Genomic DNA, 17,039 nt, shown 5'->3' on the forward strand with positions numbered 1-17,039 from the left:
TAACATATATAACATTCTGTTAACAAGATAGGATTAAGTAAATTAAAAGAAAATACATTTAAATTTCATTTTTAAAATTAAGTATATTTAGTTTTTCTTTAAATGAACAAATTAAAACAATACATTTTGCCAAAGTAAAATTCTTTATCAATATTGTCATTAACAAATAAATTAAAGTCTTTCCACAACAATTTAGACGAGTAATAGAAAAATAGCATTATTCAGACCTATATTTTGACAGCCAATTCTGTCACCAAGGAACAACCAATGTCTTTCGCCAAAATGATCATGTGACCAAACAAACCGTCCAATCACAATCTTCCGAGGAGTTCGCGTTGTTATTTCAAACGGGTGTGTGTATCGAAATTCGAAACATCCTCAGGTTGTCTGTTTACACAGTTAACGAAAAGTCCGTGGGAGTTTATCTATACTTAGCCTACGGATGCATTCAAGAAATCAAAAACAAACATTCCCTTATATGTAGGAAGAAATCAAAAACAAACCTTCCCTTATATGTAGGAAGACATCGCGATCTTTTCGATGAGTTCCCACATCGTCACCCCAGGTCCATACAGGGCCACTAAACTGGTGAGTCTCTCCTGCCTTATTTGATCAAATATTGTCTGCTGATAGTGTCCAAGGTCAGTGACCTGCATGTCGATTTTATCATGCACATGCCGGTATATCTTAATGTAAAAAAGAACTTTGAGTTGTTAATTGTGAACTAAAGAAGTGTTTTATTTTTTATTCATTGTTCCTTCAGCTAAAATACCTTCACATTTAAACTGTTTACAATCCCTTCATCATTTATTTTTGCTGCTTGTACTGTATATTTAATGTTAATTGTGTTTAACTGTGTAAAACTGTGCTTTTGAACAACATCAAAAAAGAGCAACATAACAATATTATTATTTTTATTTTCCACCAGTCATTTAATTTTGAATAAAGTGATTGCAAGCTCCTCATGTGATATCAACCCTTTATTTTCCAGTGGAATGAAGTAACTAAGCTTTTCCGTGCTGGGATGCCTTTGAAGAAGCACCGGCAGCACTTCAGAGTTTACATGAACTGCTTCACTGCATCAGCAGCTGTGGACTGGTTACATGAACTCTTGAAGGACAACAGCAATTTTGGACCCGAGGTCACCAGACATCAGACAATCCAGCTGCTGAAAAAGTTCTTGAAGAACCATGTTATCGAAGATGTGAAGGGTAGATGGGGCATGGAAGACCTGGAAGACAACAGTCACCTGTACAGGTATGACAAAATGGATGTTTTTGAAAGGTTTGGAAGAAATGTGATCCAAAAACGAATTAAGAAACAATGTTTTCTGGTTTAAAATATGTTTCAGGTTTCCATCAACATCTCCACTGAAGCCCATTCCTAACCGTGCCCCCGTTTTGAGGAAAAAAAGCACATCTATGATGGACAGGGAGAGTTTCTTCAGATTCAGGAGATCTAAGAATTTTGACAAGGAGATATTGGTAATTTTTTATTGTTTCAAATGTGTTGTTGATGTGAAATTTCAATGCAGGTGTATAATATCCACTTTCTATTTCACACAGGAAAATGTGGATCCAGAAACACAAGAATCTGCCATGGGATCATCCTCAGGTGAGATGAAGCACTGCTGGGAACTCACAGAGGACGACATTCAAGTCATCTGGAAGAATGTCACACTTACACAGTAAGTCCACCTCCCCCCACACCATCTGTCTCATATAGTTTGCATGCATTGTAGTACATAGCTTTGCAGCAAAAGCACTTCCTGTTTGCAGTCACTTAGAATTAAGTGAAAGAGAATCTGATGTATTGCTTAATATTTATGTGACATGCAAGGTTTTTTTAAATTATACTTTGGTGCATGTCCACCATGGTCATTTTTTGGTAGTGGTCACTGCTGGTTGATGTTGAAGTGATTTATGTATGATTTACATGAGTCTGAAATGACTATGCTATATTGTCATCTTTGCAGTGTTTTTACATGCCTAACTGTTCTTATTAGAGGGTTTATAACATTAATTAAAAACATAAATCTAATCATCTTTTGAATGCTCAGTTTGCAGAAGTTGGTGGGATCAGGGGCTCTAGAAGATGTTTTGGATCCAGCCCAAGTCGATCCTCAGTTTATTGTGTATAATATGACCAAAGTCAATAAACATGGAGTCGTTTCATTGGAAGATAAGACAGGTAGGTTAGATATATGCCATTGTGTTCAAAAAAAAGAAAAGACAAACATCATATTTTCATATTTCACATAATTTTCTCTTGATTTGTCCCCCCTCTGTAGATGATTTGCCGCCCTGGGTTTTGTCTGCCATGAAATGTCTTGCGAACTGTAAGTTGCATTACATGTGGGATGAAATGATACAGCTGAAATTTTTCTACCGATATCACACTCTTATTGTCTTTCGTGTAAATATGAAACTATTCAAATGGATAACTAATTGATTTTTCTAACCCATCAAGGGCCAAAGTATGACTCAAACCAGCCATCTTACCCAGGCTTTGAGCGGGATGTGTTTAAAACAGTCTCCGACTATTTCTACAGTCTTTCTCAGCCACTGCTTACTTATCAGTTCTATGAACTCTTTGTCAACATCCTGGGTATGTATGAAGCATGTGTTTGATTGTTTTCCCCACTAAAGACACATTTTGCCCTCAAGTCTCATTAAAATTGAAAATATGTTTGCCTTTAAAATCTGTGTACACTACAGTAAAAAAAAAAAGCCCAACAGGAACTCCCTGGTCAATACTGGCATGCTCTCTGACTAGACTCAGCAGCAGCAGCAGCAAAAGCACAATCTTCCACAGAGTTATCATCTTCACTTTAAATACTTTAAAAAATCCACTTAACAGACTCATTAACGTACAAACATTGAACCAAACATGCAGATCTGCCAGTCCCCTCACGAGCAGTACCAGGAATCAAAGAAAATATCAAAGAGTCAGTATATTGTTTTTTGTTGTTGTTGTTGTTGCAGTCGTTGTTTGGAAATTAATTCTTATATTCAGCCACGATTTATTAAATGAAATTGATTAAAAATTAAATTGATCAAAAGTGGCCATTAATAATTTCTACTTTTAACATTTGTATTCATCTAATGTGAGTATACATTTTTACATTGACATAAGAAAAAATAAAGAAATAAATACTTAATGCCCCCTTATAATAAGAGGATTTTGAGCTAAATTTATTTGTATTTTTTTATTAATGATGACCCCACATTTTTTAATGGTAGTGTACTTATTTTACAGTATACGTAAGTATGGTTTGTTAAGTGATTTATTTACATAAGCACTCTTTAAAAAAAAATCCCTGAAATATAGATGAATGGGTTGATGTGTCATTTGAGATTTGGTTTGTTTTAACACTCACAGACTTCACTCTTTCTGGGAAATGCCTCCTAAAGGATTACCTGTGTCTTAATATACAAAATATTGTTGGAACAAGCTGTGGACTGTCACACCACGCCGTTTCTACTGACTGCGGTGCTTTTGTGGTGTCAGATGATGTTTAAAACTAACTCTTGTCTGCTAACTTGAATGTCTTTGCCTGCCTGTTTGTTGTTTATGTTCTGTTGTCTGGTCCTTTGCTAGTTATGTGTGGCTACATCATGGCTCCTAAAACTCAACGAGGAAAGCGTAAAAACCAGGAGGAACCCAACTGCCCGCAGCCAGCCAAAACCCCATATGTGAGCGCTGCCAACCTGTTCAAATCGACCGAATGCCTCCTGCTGAGCTTAATGAGAAAAGAGGCCTTCGATGAAGCCGATTCGCCCATGAGAGAAGTTTTCAGTTCAAAAGCAGAGACCAAGTTAGAAACCCATAAAGCACAGCAGCCCATTTTCAGAGGTAGAAGGGCCAGCGATGGACAACGGCTAGACCGTAGCTATCTAGAAATTCCTCAGGCTCTCAAAACAGAAGTCCCAAATGGCAGACTTCGGTCAAGAAGTTGCTCTTTGGAGGGAATTGTCAATAACCGTTCAAAGAACAGACTTCTCAGATCATCTGAAAGCCTACAGTCCTGCAGCAGTGATAAATCATCCTCTCAAACAGATTCTCCTCTAGACCCAAACCTCAAATTTGAGCTTCAAGGTTCCTCAGTGTCCATAAACTCTTGTGTTCAAACGTCCAGCAACAACACAAGCTCCCAGCTTCCTTCTGATCTTCACCGAACCAACCAGAGATTCTCCAGGGCCCGGCCTACAAGCATGGGTAACTTGTTTGACATAGAGGAGAATAGAGAGATGTGTGCTAGCAGCTTTAGCATCCACGCTCCTGTGGCTGAAATTACAATGAGACCAGATTCCACATCCAGCATTGGCCTTAGAGGTCCTGGTTTGCTCCGTTTGCATGGAAGTTGCATGGACATTAGGGCAGGTCCGAGCTTTAGCAGACGCTGTCAGAGCTCTCTGGACCTGAGCAAACCTGCACCCACTTGGCCCCCTTCGGCCCCATTAGCACGCCACCCCGAGCAAAGTAAGAGCATGTGAAAAACACACATGAACCATGAGGATGTGCTTCTCTGTTTGTGCATGAGCATGCTTGTTTGTGCCCGCCTAACATGAATTATATTTCTTAAAGGGATAGTTCACCCAAAAAAAATATACTCACTCCAAAACTGTGGATACTTAGGAGGAAAAAAAGCTGCTCAAATTTTCTTGCTAAATATCTCCTTATAGGTTTGGAACGACGTAACAGAATTGTAATTTTGGGGCGAACTGTCACTTTAATGCTAACTAATTCTATTGCACACTTTGGCTACTAATAATAAATATATAATTTTTTTTTTTTTTTTACAGTAAATATTTATTTGGCACAATTATTGGTAAAGAAAAAAAAGGTTAGGCCAGGGTGTAGTGTGTGTGTGTGTGTGTGTGTGTGTTTGTTACAAATAATAAAAGTAAGAAATAGTGTGTAAGTAATACGAATAGATGTATAATTCTAAACTAATTTTAAATGTCAAAATATCTTATTTATGTGTTTGTGTGAAGGTTATTTAATGTATTTAATTTAATTTCAATTTTACATGTAGAACATCTATCGATTGTATATATAGTTGCTCGATATAGATAGATTTATATAGATTATATACAGTTTTGGTCAAATTTTAACACATCTGCAAAATGTTACTTATTTTACCAAAATAAAAGGGATCATACAAAATCCACGTTATTGTTAATTTAGTACTACTGACCTAAATGAGATATTTCACACAAAAGATGTTTACATATAGTCCACAAGTGAAAATAATAGTTTTTAAAAAGTTTACATGTGCTTGATTATTAATACAGTGTTGTTTCCTGGATGATCCCCAGCTTTTTATTATCTTTTGTTTTGTGATAGTTGTTCATGAGTCCGTTGTTTGTCCTGAACAGTTAAACTGCCTGCTGTTCTTCAGAAAAATCCTTCAGGTCCCACAAATTTTCCAACGTCTTTTGCATATTTCTACAATGACTGTATGATTTTGAGATTCATCTTTTCACACTGAGGACAGCTGAGGGATACGCAACTATTACAAAAGGTTTAAATGGTCACTGATGCTTCCAAAGTATATGTAAAATGTTGACCACAACTGTATATTATCACTAGTTACTGTTATTTGAATTCTCTTAGATAGTCCAAGCGTAGCAGGATATTGAATTGCATGTAAAATGTGTGTTGCTGAAGGCAGTAATGTGTGTGATTTGATCATCACTAATGGTTACTTAATGTGTATTCATCTTGTTGTATTTAACTTCTAGTCCTGTGCTATGGTTTATTTCGGTTACATGTGGGTCACACATCACGTTCCAGGTTTATTGCAGCCGTCACTGGAGCGGGTGGCCATCGAGGCCCTGCAGCTCTGCACATTACTCCTGCCGCCCGCCAGCCGCCGCAAACTACAGCTACTTCTGCGAATGATCTCACGCTTGAGCCAGAACGTGGACGTGCCGCGGCTGCATGATGTCATTGAAACACGGACTTTGGTTAGGAAGATTCCAGTAGATCTTGTTTTCCTGTTCTGTTGTGCACATTGCATATACATTTGCTTTTGTGTGTGTGTGCAGTTGGTGCAGACTTTCTCTAGGTGTGTGTTGAGCTGTGAGGAGGTGGATGATCTGGACGAGCTCTTGGCTACAAGGCTGTTATCGTTTCTCATGGATCACCATCAGGAGGTCCTGGAGGTGCCTGTGTACCTGCGTAATGCTGTGGAAGATCACATCAGTTATCTCAAATCACTGGTGAGTCCTGACAAACCACATGGAAATGAAACTTACACTGTATTTTTCTTAGAAAAATGCTTATTTAAATGTGTATATATATTTTAATAGTAATATATTAGCAGCAGTGTTGTTCAAAATGCAAAATATATAGAACTATAATCAACTAAATTTCGATATAGCTCTTATGCTCATCAAGGCTGCATTTGTTTAATCAAAAATACAGTTAAATGGATAATATTGTGAAATATTATTATAGTTTAAAATAATATATGATAATATATTTTAAGTGTAATTTATTCCTGATGACAAAACTGAATCTTTAACATCATTACTCCAGTCTTCAGTGTCCCATGATCCTTCAGAGATCATTCTAATATGCTGATTCGGTGCTCAAAAACATTTCTTATTATTATCAATGTTAAAAACAGTTGGTTTTGCCTAATATCTTTATGAAAACCTTGATGATTTTTTTCATAATTCTTTGATGAATAGAAAGTTCAAAAAGAGCAGCATTTATTAGAAAACTTTTGCAACATTATAAGTATTTTAACGGTCACGTTTGATCAAACGAATGCATCCTTTTACACACACAAACACACACACAAAACCTCTGACCCCAAACCTTTGAACAGCAGTGTATATTTTAAATAATTTTAATTTAAAGCAACTTGCAACCCGAGGATGAAGGAATAGACAGTCCTTGAGTTAAAACAAAATCATCTGTTCTAAGTTACCACAATAAACTAAATGCCTCTGACATAAACAGATGCCTCTGTTTATTCATTTATTCATGCATTATTATTGTTTTCTATCCACCGTTCATTTGCATGCGTTCTGGATCTCAGACCACATTCCGAGGCTCCGGTGTTGCCATGCCGACATACTCATTCTGCAGACAGATCAGCTCTCAGCAGTTTGATGAGCAGAAACTCTCTTTGTCCCAGACTGCTCTTGCTGACCTACTGGAGAGTCTCATAAAGGACAAGACCATGTCTGTGAAAGAGAAGAGAAAGAAGCTAAAACTGGTATTTATTTACTGAACTTGTCATAAACATCATGCTGTTCAAGTCCTTAAACATTTGAATTACTTTATTCTCTAGCAGTTAATATTAAACACAAATTGACATTTAGTGTTGATTCATTGTTTGTTACAGCAAATTGACTTTTTTTGTTGTTCTTCTCTCAGTTTCAGAAGGAATATCCTGACATCTACTTGAGACGTTTTCCCACAACAGAGAGTGAAGCTCAGCTTTTTGCAGATAAACCAAAGATTAAACCGCCAATGCTGTTAAGCATCAAGAAAGCCAAAACCTTCAGTATTCGAAACTGAATACCTCTTAAAATACTCATCTTATTTTGGGAGCCTGGTTAAGGTTAAAAGACATTCAGTTGATCTGTTGCAGTAAAAGGGCTGACACTGGAACGCATCAGTATAATCTGAACTGTACTTTTTGTTGAAGTGATTTTTTGTTTTGTCTTTTAAGTTTCTTATATCAGACTTTTATATCAGTTTCAATACATGTCTATTTTAATGTTATTTATTTAAGGTGTGTGATCTACTGTAAGTTATTGGGAGCTTTCAGATATTCAGTGTCATAATAACTGAATCAATAAAAAAATCTGAGGACCCACAGCAAATATTATGCAAATTGGCTTAGCATACTGTTTACATGTCTTCTTGAAATAAAAATGAAGATTTTATTTGTGGTCTTGTATCATTGTTTCAGTTTTAGTCCTTTGTTTTTCTATGGACACCTTTTGTGTGTCATGTTCAGATGTCTTCGCTATTCAGGTGCACAGAAAATGTTCAGTTATACTTCTAAAGAAAAATATATAGGTTTTATGTGTAATGTGGGAGTTTGTCTGGCTACTAAGCTAGTATGGGTTAATTTGCACTGGGGTTTTTTCCATCTCAAATGTGCTAACGTTGTCATTTCTTAAGATGTACATATTTCTTTCTAGACAGTACTGTCTATTCATTGCTTATGTTTTTTTATCAATGTTTTATCTTGCACTCATACATTGTACTGATTCAGTGGCTTGGAATTTAAGAATGAAAGACTTAAATTGGACAGTGATTGGTTTCTTTTTTATTCTGTATCATTAATGAGTATAAGTAAGCCAAATATATTACGTTTAATGTTTTTTATTGCTTTATCGTATCACCATAAATACTTGTACTGTTCCTGATCTATGCAATAAACATGTTTAAATAAAAAAAAATTGTTTGTTTGCGTGAAATGTGATTTTTTTTTTCTTTTCTTTTTTTTTATTATTGAAGAATTGTCAGTAGTTAAATGATATGAACATTCATGCATATGCGCATGCCATCGTAGTCTATGACTTGTGCGAAGTGCTGCTGTGTGCACCTTCATCAGTATTCACATCCAGTCTCCGTTTATGAATGATATGGTGCTCTGACCCTGAAAAACAAATCATTTGTCATCCAGGAAAGTAAACAAAGAAAATGTGATTAATGAAATGCCTTTTCACATGCCCCATTCCCATGTCGTGTGTTAAGACTAGGGGCAATTGGCAACTTTTTGCATTGTTATATTGTGGAGTCTTGTTACGGATGTTATTTATTTACATTTAGTTCTTAATTTAAATAAATATTCATAAAGCGTTCTGGAAATTGAGCCAGTTCACCATACATTCATATGTGTTCTTCATTTGATCTTTTAGGAAAGTAAGTATTAGTGAAAATGTTCTTGGTCTGAACACAAAGGGATTTTTGTTTCAGAGTCGAAGGAGGAGTTCTAAGACTCTGTGGCTGTTCCTGGGAACAGAACGGTTCTGAGTTACACACACAGGCATCATCTCACCTCAAACTCATTTCAACATGGTCAGCCGGTGAGTAGTGGAGCTTTTCCGTCTCAGTCGAACTGCTCAGATCGTGCAAATGTTTTTTTGTAGGGGAAAACATTCAATTTATTGTTTGTTTTAAATATATTAATTTTTAAAAGTAATGTTTCCTTAGTCATTTGTTTCTTTCAAGCTTATATCTTTGTTCCCTTTTGGCAACGTTTAGTTTAGAAGAATGTGCAAAATGCCTCAAGAATGAGTATGTTAGTAGAAGTTTAGTTGTTTTGTTTTTCTTTTTCGTGTCACGTCATTTTAGTGAATTATGTTAAAAATGTGGACATCTGTTTTCATTCACAGTCTTGAACACCCAGCCGGTGGCTATAAAAAAATCTTTGAGTCATGTGAAGAGTTAGCTGAGCCTATTCCTGCTCATGTCTCAGGTTTGTATGCCTATAATCTTAGAAATCAAGCATTTTCAATTTGATAATTTTTCACGTTTAATTTCTCCATGGTTGCATTAAAAGGAAAAGTGTATGCATCTTCTGGTGTGGCTGATGTAAATCCCTTGTAGCCTTGATATGGGAGCTGTTTTATAGACATTTGGGGGCTGACGAATTTGTTTTAAAGTGAACCTTCTCTCTCTGCAGGCAAAATCCCTGCTTGGCTCACTGGCAGTCTGCTCCGTATGGGCCCTGGGCTCTTTGAGATCGGAGATGAACCTTTTTACCACCTTTTTGATGGTCAGGCTCTCATACACAAGTTTGACCTGAAAGATGGACATGTCACTTATTACCGCAGGTAAAACTCCCTGTGTTTAACTGGGTTTATCATTCACTAATACCCAAATATATAAATAAAATGCAGATTAACTTTAGGTTTATCAGGACTGATGCTTATGTGAGAGCCATGACAGAGAAAAGGATTGTGATCACAGAGTTTGGCACCGCTGCATATCCAGATCCATGCAAAAACATCTTTTCCAGGTCTAGAGAGTATTTTCTCTTCAATTTTATTTGGGAATAGAATAATAATGGCATAAAAAACAAATTTACTCCTGATGGTGCATTTACTTTTGGAACATCCTTTATTTTCAGGTTTTTTACTTACTTTCAAGGCATTGAGGTGACGGACAACTGCCTTGTCAACATTTACCCCATTGGTGAGGACTTTTACGCCTGCACAGAAACCAACTATATAACCAAAGTTGATCCGGATACCCTAGAAACAATAAAAAAGGTATGCTTTTGCACTGTTGCACAATTTTGAGGCTATTAGCAATAAAATCAATCCTTTAAAGGAATAGTTCACCCAAAAATTACATGTGCTGAAAATTTACTCACCCTCAGGCCATTCAAGATGTAGATGAGTTTGTTTCTTCACCAGAACAGTTTTGCAGTACATCAGCTGCTCACCAGTGGATCCTCTGCATTGAATGGGTGCCGCCAGAATCAGGGTGCAAACCGCTGATAAAAACATCACAATAATCCACAAGTAATCCACACGACTCCAGTCCATCAGATAACATAGTCATGTTAATTACTCATAGATTATTACCTTTTTATCAGTACTCTCATTCTGACGGCAAAAGATTTAATGCATGATGTACATTTTCTCCAAATCTGTTCCGATAAAGAAACAAACTCATCTGCATCTCGGATGGCCTCAAGTTTTTTTTTTCATTTTTTTTTTTCATTTTAGGATTAATTATTCCTACTTTCCCATAGGTGGACCTCTGCAATTATCTCTCAGTTAATGGTGTGACTGCACATCCACATACTGAACCAGACGGTACTGTATATAACATTGGAAACTGCTTTGGGAAGAACATGTCACTGGCCTACAACATTGTCAAGATCCCTCCACCACAAGAAGGTTGGTATATTGCTTTGGTTGCATAAAAGGATCTTATTAATGCATTCTGAGGAGTGTTTGACTGCCTATTATCATTTATTTCATCAGCTAAATCTGATCCAATTGAGAAGTCAAAGGTTTTGGTGCAGTTTCCAAGCAGTGAGAGATTCAAACCATCCTACATCCATAGGTTAGTAATATAATGCAATATAATAACAATCTGTTCTTCATAATTAAAATAAATATTAATATTATAATAAATATTTCACAGCTTTGGCATGACGGAGAACTATTTTGTGTTTGTTGAGACTCCTGTGAAGATCAATCTACTGAAATTTCTGACTTCCTGGAGTATCAGAGGGACAAATTATATGGACTGCTTTGAGTCCAATGACAAAATGTGTGTAAGTCGGAGCATACTGGCGTTATATCATGTTCCTAATTATATGTTTTTTTTTTTAAATGCTCTGGGTATTTTGTATGTTGACTGATCCTCCTCATTTGGCTGCATTCCCAGACATGGTTTCATCTGGCAACCAAGAATCCTGGAGAATACATAGACCACAAATTCAGAACATCTGCCTTCAATCTTTTCCATCACATTAACTGTTATGAGGACCAGGGCTTTATTGTTGTTGACCTGTGCACTTGGAAGGGGTAAAACTTATTTTTGTTGAAGCTTTAGCTAACATCTCAAAACGGACAAATAACAAATAGATCAATGAAACAAAAAACACTCATGAATTTGATAATGGCTCAAAATGTAGACTATGGTGATCATCTGTGCTCCCCTTTTTATGTTTGACAGGCATGATTTTGTGTATAATTACCTATATTTGGCAAATGTGAGGCAAAACTGGGAGGAGGTCAAAAAAGCAGCCATAAGAGCTCCACAGCCAGAGGTGCGGAGATACGTGCTTCCACTGGACATCCACAGGGTAAGAAATATCATGATACTATTTCACCTCAGGAACAATTAGATTGAGTTCAGTCTTTTCAATGCAAAAATTAATTTCTTTTTTCAACAGTCTGTTAGTTCCTTCCTTTGTTGTTTTTGCAGGAAGAGCAGGGGAAGAATTTGGTTTCGCTTCCATACACCACAGCCACAGCTGTCATGTGCAGTGATGGAACCGTTTGGCTTGAGCCTGAAGTTCTTTTCTCCGGACCACGTCAAGGTGAATAATCAGCACCTTCCTTATTTGGAAATTGTCACTTCTTACAATTATTGTTACTATAGTTTTTATAATTGTTTTTAATTGTTATATCATTTTATAATTATTGCATTGATGTCCAATACTTAAAATTAAATGTCGATCTTTCCTCTTCGGGGTTATGTTTGTGTTTCAGCTTTTGAGTTTCCTCAGATCAACTACAAAAGATACTGTGGGAAAAATTACACCTTCGTTTATGGACTTGGGCTTAACCACTTTGTCCCAGACCGAGTGGGTGTGACGTGATGCTGAAAACATTCTTCATGTTCAACATTTGCTCTATGTTTGATTTGTGTTCTTTTCATGGGGTTTTAGATTTGCAAGCTGAATGTGAAAAGCAAAGAAACATGGATATGGCAGGAGCCAGATGCCTATCCGTCCGAACCACTGTTTGTGCAAAGCCCTGAAGCTACAGACGAAGATGATGGTATTCCATATCTTTTACTAAACAAAAGATAGATTTCAGATCTGTTTATTCTCAATATAAATGTCTGATTTCTGCTTTTCTCAGGTGTTCTTCTGAGTATTGTAGTGAAACCAGGAGTGACCCAGAGGCCAGCGTTCCTCCTCATACTCAATGCTACTGACCTGACAGAAATAGCACGTGCAGAGGTTGATGTCATGATTCCTGTCACTCTCCATGGCCTGTACAAACCTTAGAGGATCACAATCATGACTTTGTATACTTTAAAAATGTGTATTTTTTATATTACATGTAAAATCCTTTCATGTTATTGTTGATAATGTGCACTGTAAGAAAGATTTTTTATTTTTTATTTTTTTTATAAACTTTCTACTTCAACATATGGGAAACATGATTTATTCACAAGTAAAATTCCATATGTACAAATTTGTTTATTTTACATCAGTCAGAAAATCACAATAATAAGGCACTGCTGTTGATTACAGGCAGAGTGTCATTAAAATATAAAGATATGTGCTAGATTGTTATTTTAATACAACGCCTTATACAAGTTTATACAGTGCACTGAGGTTTCTGCAGAGGAAGTGTTACAGACGGAGAAAAGGAGTCCTCATTTTCTCTCTAGACATTTGATAGTCTTCTTGTTGAATGATTTTCAGACACTTGCTCAAAACCTAACAAAAGAGAACATTTTCACAGGTTAAAAATGAATAGCATACCTCTTTTCAACAATCCACATAATTAGAGGTATAATTCATGTCTGTAGCACAAACAATGTGGAATAAATTTAACAAAAACTGAGTGATTTTGGCAGCAAGAACTGCTAATTAAATAAAGGTGAAAGTAAATATGAAATCTAAAGTAACAAATGTAATATCAGTTTAAAAATACAGAGTAGTGTTTATTCAGTGTAACATAACACTCAATAACAGTTTTATCTGAGCATCTCTGAGGTAGATTCATCTTTCTGGTAGGAGTTTCACATTCATTTGGTGAGATTCAGATTGTCACGACAAACAAAGCAGCTCTCAGAGACACTCTTTGTGTGATTAAATAAAAGATGCTTGAAGAGATCGGTTCCCATCTTTAGCCGTGATCTGAAATCTCAGTAGAAAAAGTTTTTTCCTCTTGATCCACATCCTGCTCAGATCTGATTGGTCAGATTTTAAGTGTTTTATCTTTACATTTACCATTATACTCTCTAACATTTTACTGTCAAGGCAGTATCCTGACTGATTAAGGTGACCTAGAAGCAAGTTATGCACGTAATGTTTAAACATTTATAATACTGTTGTAATATTAATATTTAGTTAAATTATGATATTATATATTAATACTATATATATATATATATATATATATATATATATATATATATATATACACATATATATATTATTTGTTCAATTTATTAATATTATGGTCATCAATTATATGATGTTATATTATATTATATTATATTATATTATATTATATTATATTATATTATATTATATTATATTATATTATATTATATTATATTATATTATATTATATTATATTATATTATTTGGGTCTCATATTCCATTGGCTAGGCTAAGCAAAACTATACTAGAAATACTGCTCCAATGTTAATATTATGTTTAATTATATTTTATTATATTATATTAATACTGTTATTTTTCTTTATAATTATGTTATTATTAGAGGGTTGCACTTACTTTTTACTATACTTACTATATTTTTTATATAATGGTCATTATTTTTATATTATATTTTTAATATAATATATGAATCAAATTGCTTTAGACATTTTTGAATACTTTATTCTTTAAAATGCTTTAAATGTACCCCAAAACTTGACTGACAATCAGTGTAGCGAATCAGGATGGTTTTGGTCTGTGTTAACCACCACATGTTCATCATTATTTATCAATCAATAACATGGCTGTGGACATACAGGGATTGAAAACCACTGCTCTGGAGATCAAAAGCTATCAAAGTAGGAAACAGCATACTCTGAGTTCAGCCTGGGTCCTCCCAGGTCCTCCGGAGAAACCTTCTCTCCGGTTGCAGCTTTCACCAACAGTGGACCCCCCAAAAATACTGTTCCTATCCTGTAGACAATCACAGCCACCTCAAACATAGTGGAGACATATACTGTCTATCTGCATGACCAACACACCACTGCCAGCTAGAGGTTATGGTGATACATCGCATCAGAGCAAACATTCCCCATTACACTCAAATAAAAGAATAACACAATAATAATAATTCACAAGCAATGGATATATGTTTTTAATAAGTATAGTTTCCATGAATCTTTTAATACCGGAGGAACCTTCATTGTTGACATAACTGCTTCATTGTAAAAGGTGTGTCCTCCATGGTTTCTATCAGGAAAGGTCTCTGCATGTTGATACAGCAGTTGTACAGCCATTATTGCACCATTAAGAGATAACAGAGATCACCATGGCAAGAAATGCAAGTTACGTGAAGAGGCAGAAATGAGCCACGACTGATCACCAAGTAAACAGAGGGCAAACGATTCTGCTTTGCCACAACCTGAGTCCTGAGCTGCTTTTTAACTGTGTGGGATACACTCCTTTCACAGTGACATCATTAGCAATGAACATGCACCAAAAGTAATAATTATAATTATTAGATATTAATTGATATTGAAATATTTGTGCATAGGAATTCCTTTCCATATATAATAATATAAGGAATCCAAATGATAAATTAAGTCTAAATGATATTATGTTTAATAACAAAAGCCGAACAATAAATAAACAACCCTCACACATTAGAATAGTTTCAGGCTGGTGCACCGAAAGGAGAAAAATGCAATATTTATTTATTTAATGTTTATTATTTAATGAATACTAACAATATTGCAACCTTCATTTAAATGACAACATTTAAAATCCTCACAAAGAAGCATGACTGAAATTCTGATTTTTACCTTTGTAATGCCTAGCAAAATGTTTATCTTATTCATTTTTTTAATAACCATATTTCAGATATGATCATACTTGTCACTGTATTATGTAGTATATTACCTGTGAGACAGCCTCCTGATGGGATGTCTCCATTAGGCAGACCAAGTCCAGCAAAAGAAGAAAGTTGTAAATAATCTTCATCATCCAGCAGCATGTAGAGTCTGTCTTGTATACAAGGACCTTTGAATTCCTCTGCTTATGACATGCTATAGCATTTTCACCACCCCCTTAATTACTTTATTTTTTTGTGTGTGTTTAAGGTATCTGTTGAAACAAGACTGTTATACAGGGCGGATAGTATGTGATGGGTTTTATGATATATTGTAATGTAAAGGTGGAGATCTGTGTGTAATTTGCTGGCAGATTAGGCTGTTCCTGAGATTAGCTTCATACACATGTCAGTGAGATGGATGAAATTCTCCATCTATAATTGGAAAGGCACTTTGCAGGTATTTCCTGTGCACAGTGAAGCTCATACAGCGGGAAGATGTGTCCTATGAGTCAAGGCTCACAACAGACCAGACCAGAGTCAGGCGAATGTGTGCAATGGAATGCAGTGAGGATTTTGAGGAAATTATGTTGTAGAGAGTTCTATGAGTTTATTCCCTTTTATATGGGAAGACCTGGTGAAATAAGAGTAAGCTAATGCATTTTATTTGTAATAACTGCAATTATTGGGAATTCTATTCAAAACACCATCGTTAATAATAATAATAATAATAATAATAGTAATAATAATAATAATAATAATGATAATAATAATAATAATTATTATTATATCATTACTATATTAATAATATTAAATAATTAATAAAATCAAATTATATTAAATTAAATAGTTTAATTTAATTAATTAAAAGATAGATAGATAGATAGATAGATAGATAGATAGATAGATTATTTTTTAGTTATTATTGTTATTCGTTAATTAGTTATTATTGTTATTCGTTAAATTACGAATTTACGTACAAATTTACGTTAGTACGGAAACAAGAAGAAAGGAACGTTTGAGTTTGTGACATGGTGTATATATTAAATAGTGGTGTAATGAACACTAGAGAGCAGTATAGATCAGTGGGAGAATTCATAAGCCATTTGACCCAAAGCAGTACGATACATTCTATTCTATTCTATTCTATTCTATTCTATTCTATTCTATTCTAAAAAGCGGGGTTGTTATAGAAAAACATTACTAAAAATTAAAACATTAAGCATTACTTGAAATAAAATACACGTTAACTGAAATAAACTATGTTATTATGAACTATGAAAATGGAAAATATAAAAATGATTAAATGCAGATGTTTACACAAAAAAAGACTAATCAAAATCAAACACCGTTTGTTTTATATACATAAACAAAAAGGGCGTTCAAATATATTTTAAAAACAAAATCTCAAGACTATCCAAACCTCTATAACACTTTTAGCTGCATATATCATGTAAAACATTATGTTATTTGTAGACAAACATTTCTACAAAATCTATGTATTATTTAAGTTATTGCTTCCAGAAGTCATCCTTCTAATTTTATAAAGTAAGGCACAGTTCAGCATGT

General features: G+C 34.9%; 2 protein-coding genes across 5 annotated transcripts; both read left to right on the forward strand.

The window, feature by feature from the left end:
• Positions 1-323: 323 nt before the first annotated feature.
• Positions 324-7,910, forward strand: LOC128018831 (DEP domain-containing protein 1A-like). 2 transcript variants are annotated; one of them, XM_052604635.1, is made up of 12 exons: positions 324-588; positions 992-1,257; positions 1,352-1,484; positions 1,566-1,687; positions 2,060-2,190; positions 2,291-2,338; positions 2,470-2,607; positions 3,601-4,482; positions 5,800-5,972; positions 6,054-6,227; positions 7,055-7,234; positions 7,396-7,910. In XM_052604635.1, exons 1-12 carry the CDS (start codon positions 541-543, stop codon positions 7,537-7,539), a joined length of 2,439 nt encoding a protein of 812 aa, XP_052460595.1. In that variant the 5' UTR covers positions 324-540; the 3' UTR covers positions 7,540-7,910. The 2 variants fall into 2 exon arrangements, with proteins under 2 accessions (XP_052460595.1, XP_052460596.1); XM_052604636.1 differs by lacking the exon at positions 3,601-4,482 and having other exon boundaries at positions 325-588.
• A 982-nt stretch (positions 7,911-8,892) lies between these two features.
• On the forward strand, positions 8,893-12,882 carry LOC128018068 (retinal Mueller cells isomerohydrolase-like). Of its 3 annotated transcripts, XM_052603452.1 has the most exons (14): positions 8,903-9,062; positions 9,372-9,454; positions 9,662-9,812; positions 9,890-9,997; positions 10,109-10,250; positions 10,739-10,886; positions 10,974-11,055; positions 11,137-11,269; positions 11,383-11,522; positions 11,674-11,803; positions 11,926-12,040; positions 12,213-12,307; positions 12,392-12,503; positions 12,588-12,882. In XM_052603452.1, exons 1-14 carry the CDS (start codon positions 9,052-9,054, stop codon positions 12,734-12,736), a joined length of 1,599 nt encoding a protein of 532 aa, XP_052459412.1. In that variant the 5' UTR covers positions 8,903-9,051; the 3' UTR covers positions 12,737-12,882. The 3 variants fall into 3 exon arrangements, 1 of the variants encoding a protein (XP_052459412.1); XR_008184717.1 differs by lacking the exons at positions 12,213-12,307; positions 12,392-12,503; positions 12,588-12,882 and having other exon boundaries at positions 8,893-9,062; positions 11,137-11,265; positions 11,383-11,803; positions 11,926-11,943; XR_008184716.1 differs by lacking the exons at positions 11,926-12,040; positions 12,213-12,307; positions 12,392-12,503; positions 12,588-12,882 and having other exon boundaries at positions 8,894-9,062; positions 11,137-11,265; positions 11,674-11,801.
• The last annotated feature ends 4,157 nt before the right edge of the window (positions 12,883-17,039 follow it).

This window comes from Carassius gibelio, chromosome A8 (assembly GCF_023724105.1).
Source record: "Carassius gibelio isolate Cgi1373 ecotype wild population from Czech Republic chromosome A8, carGib1.2-hapl.c, whole genome shotgun sequence".
In the NCBI taxonomy this organism is placed as follows: Eukaryota; Metazoa; Chordata; class Actinopteri; order Cypriniformes; family Cyprinidae; genus Carassius; species Carassius gibelio.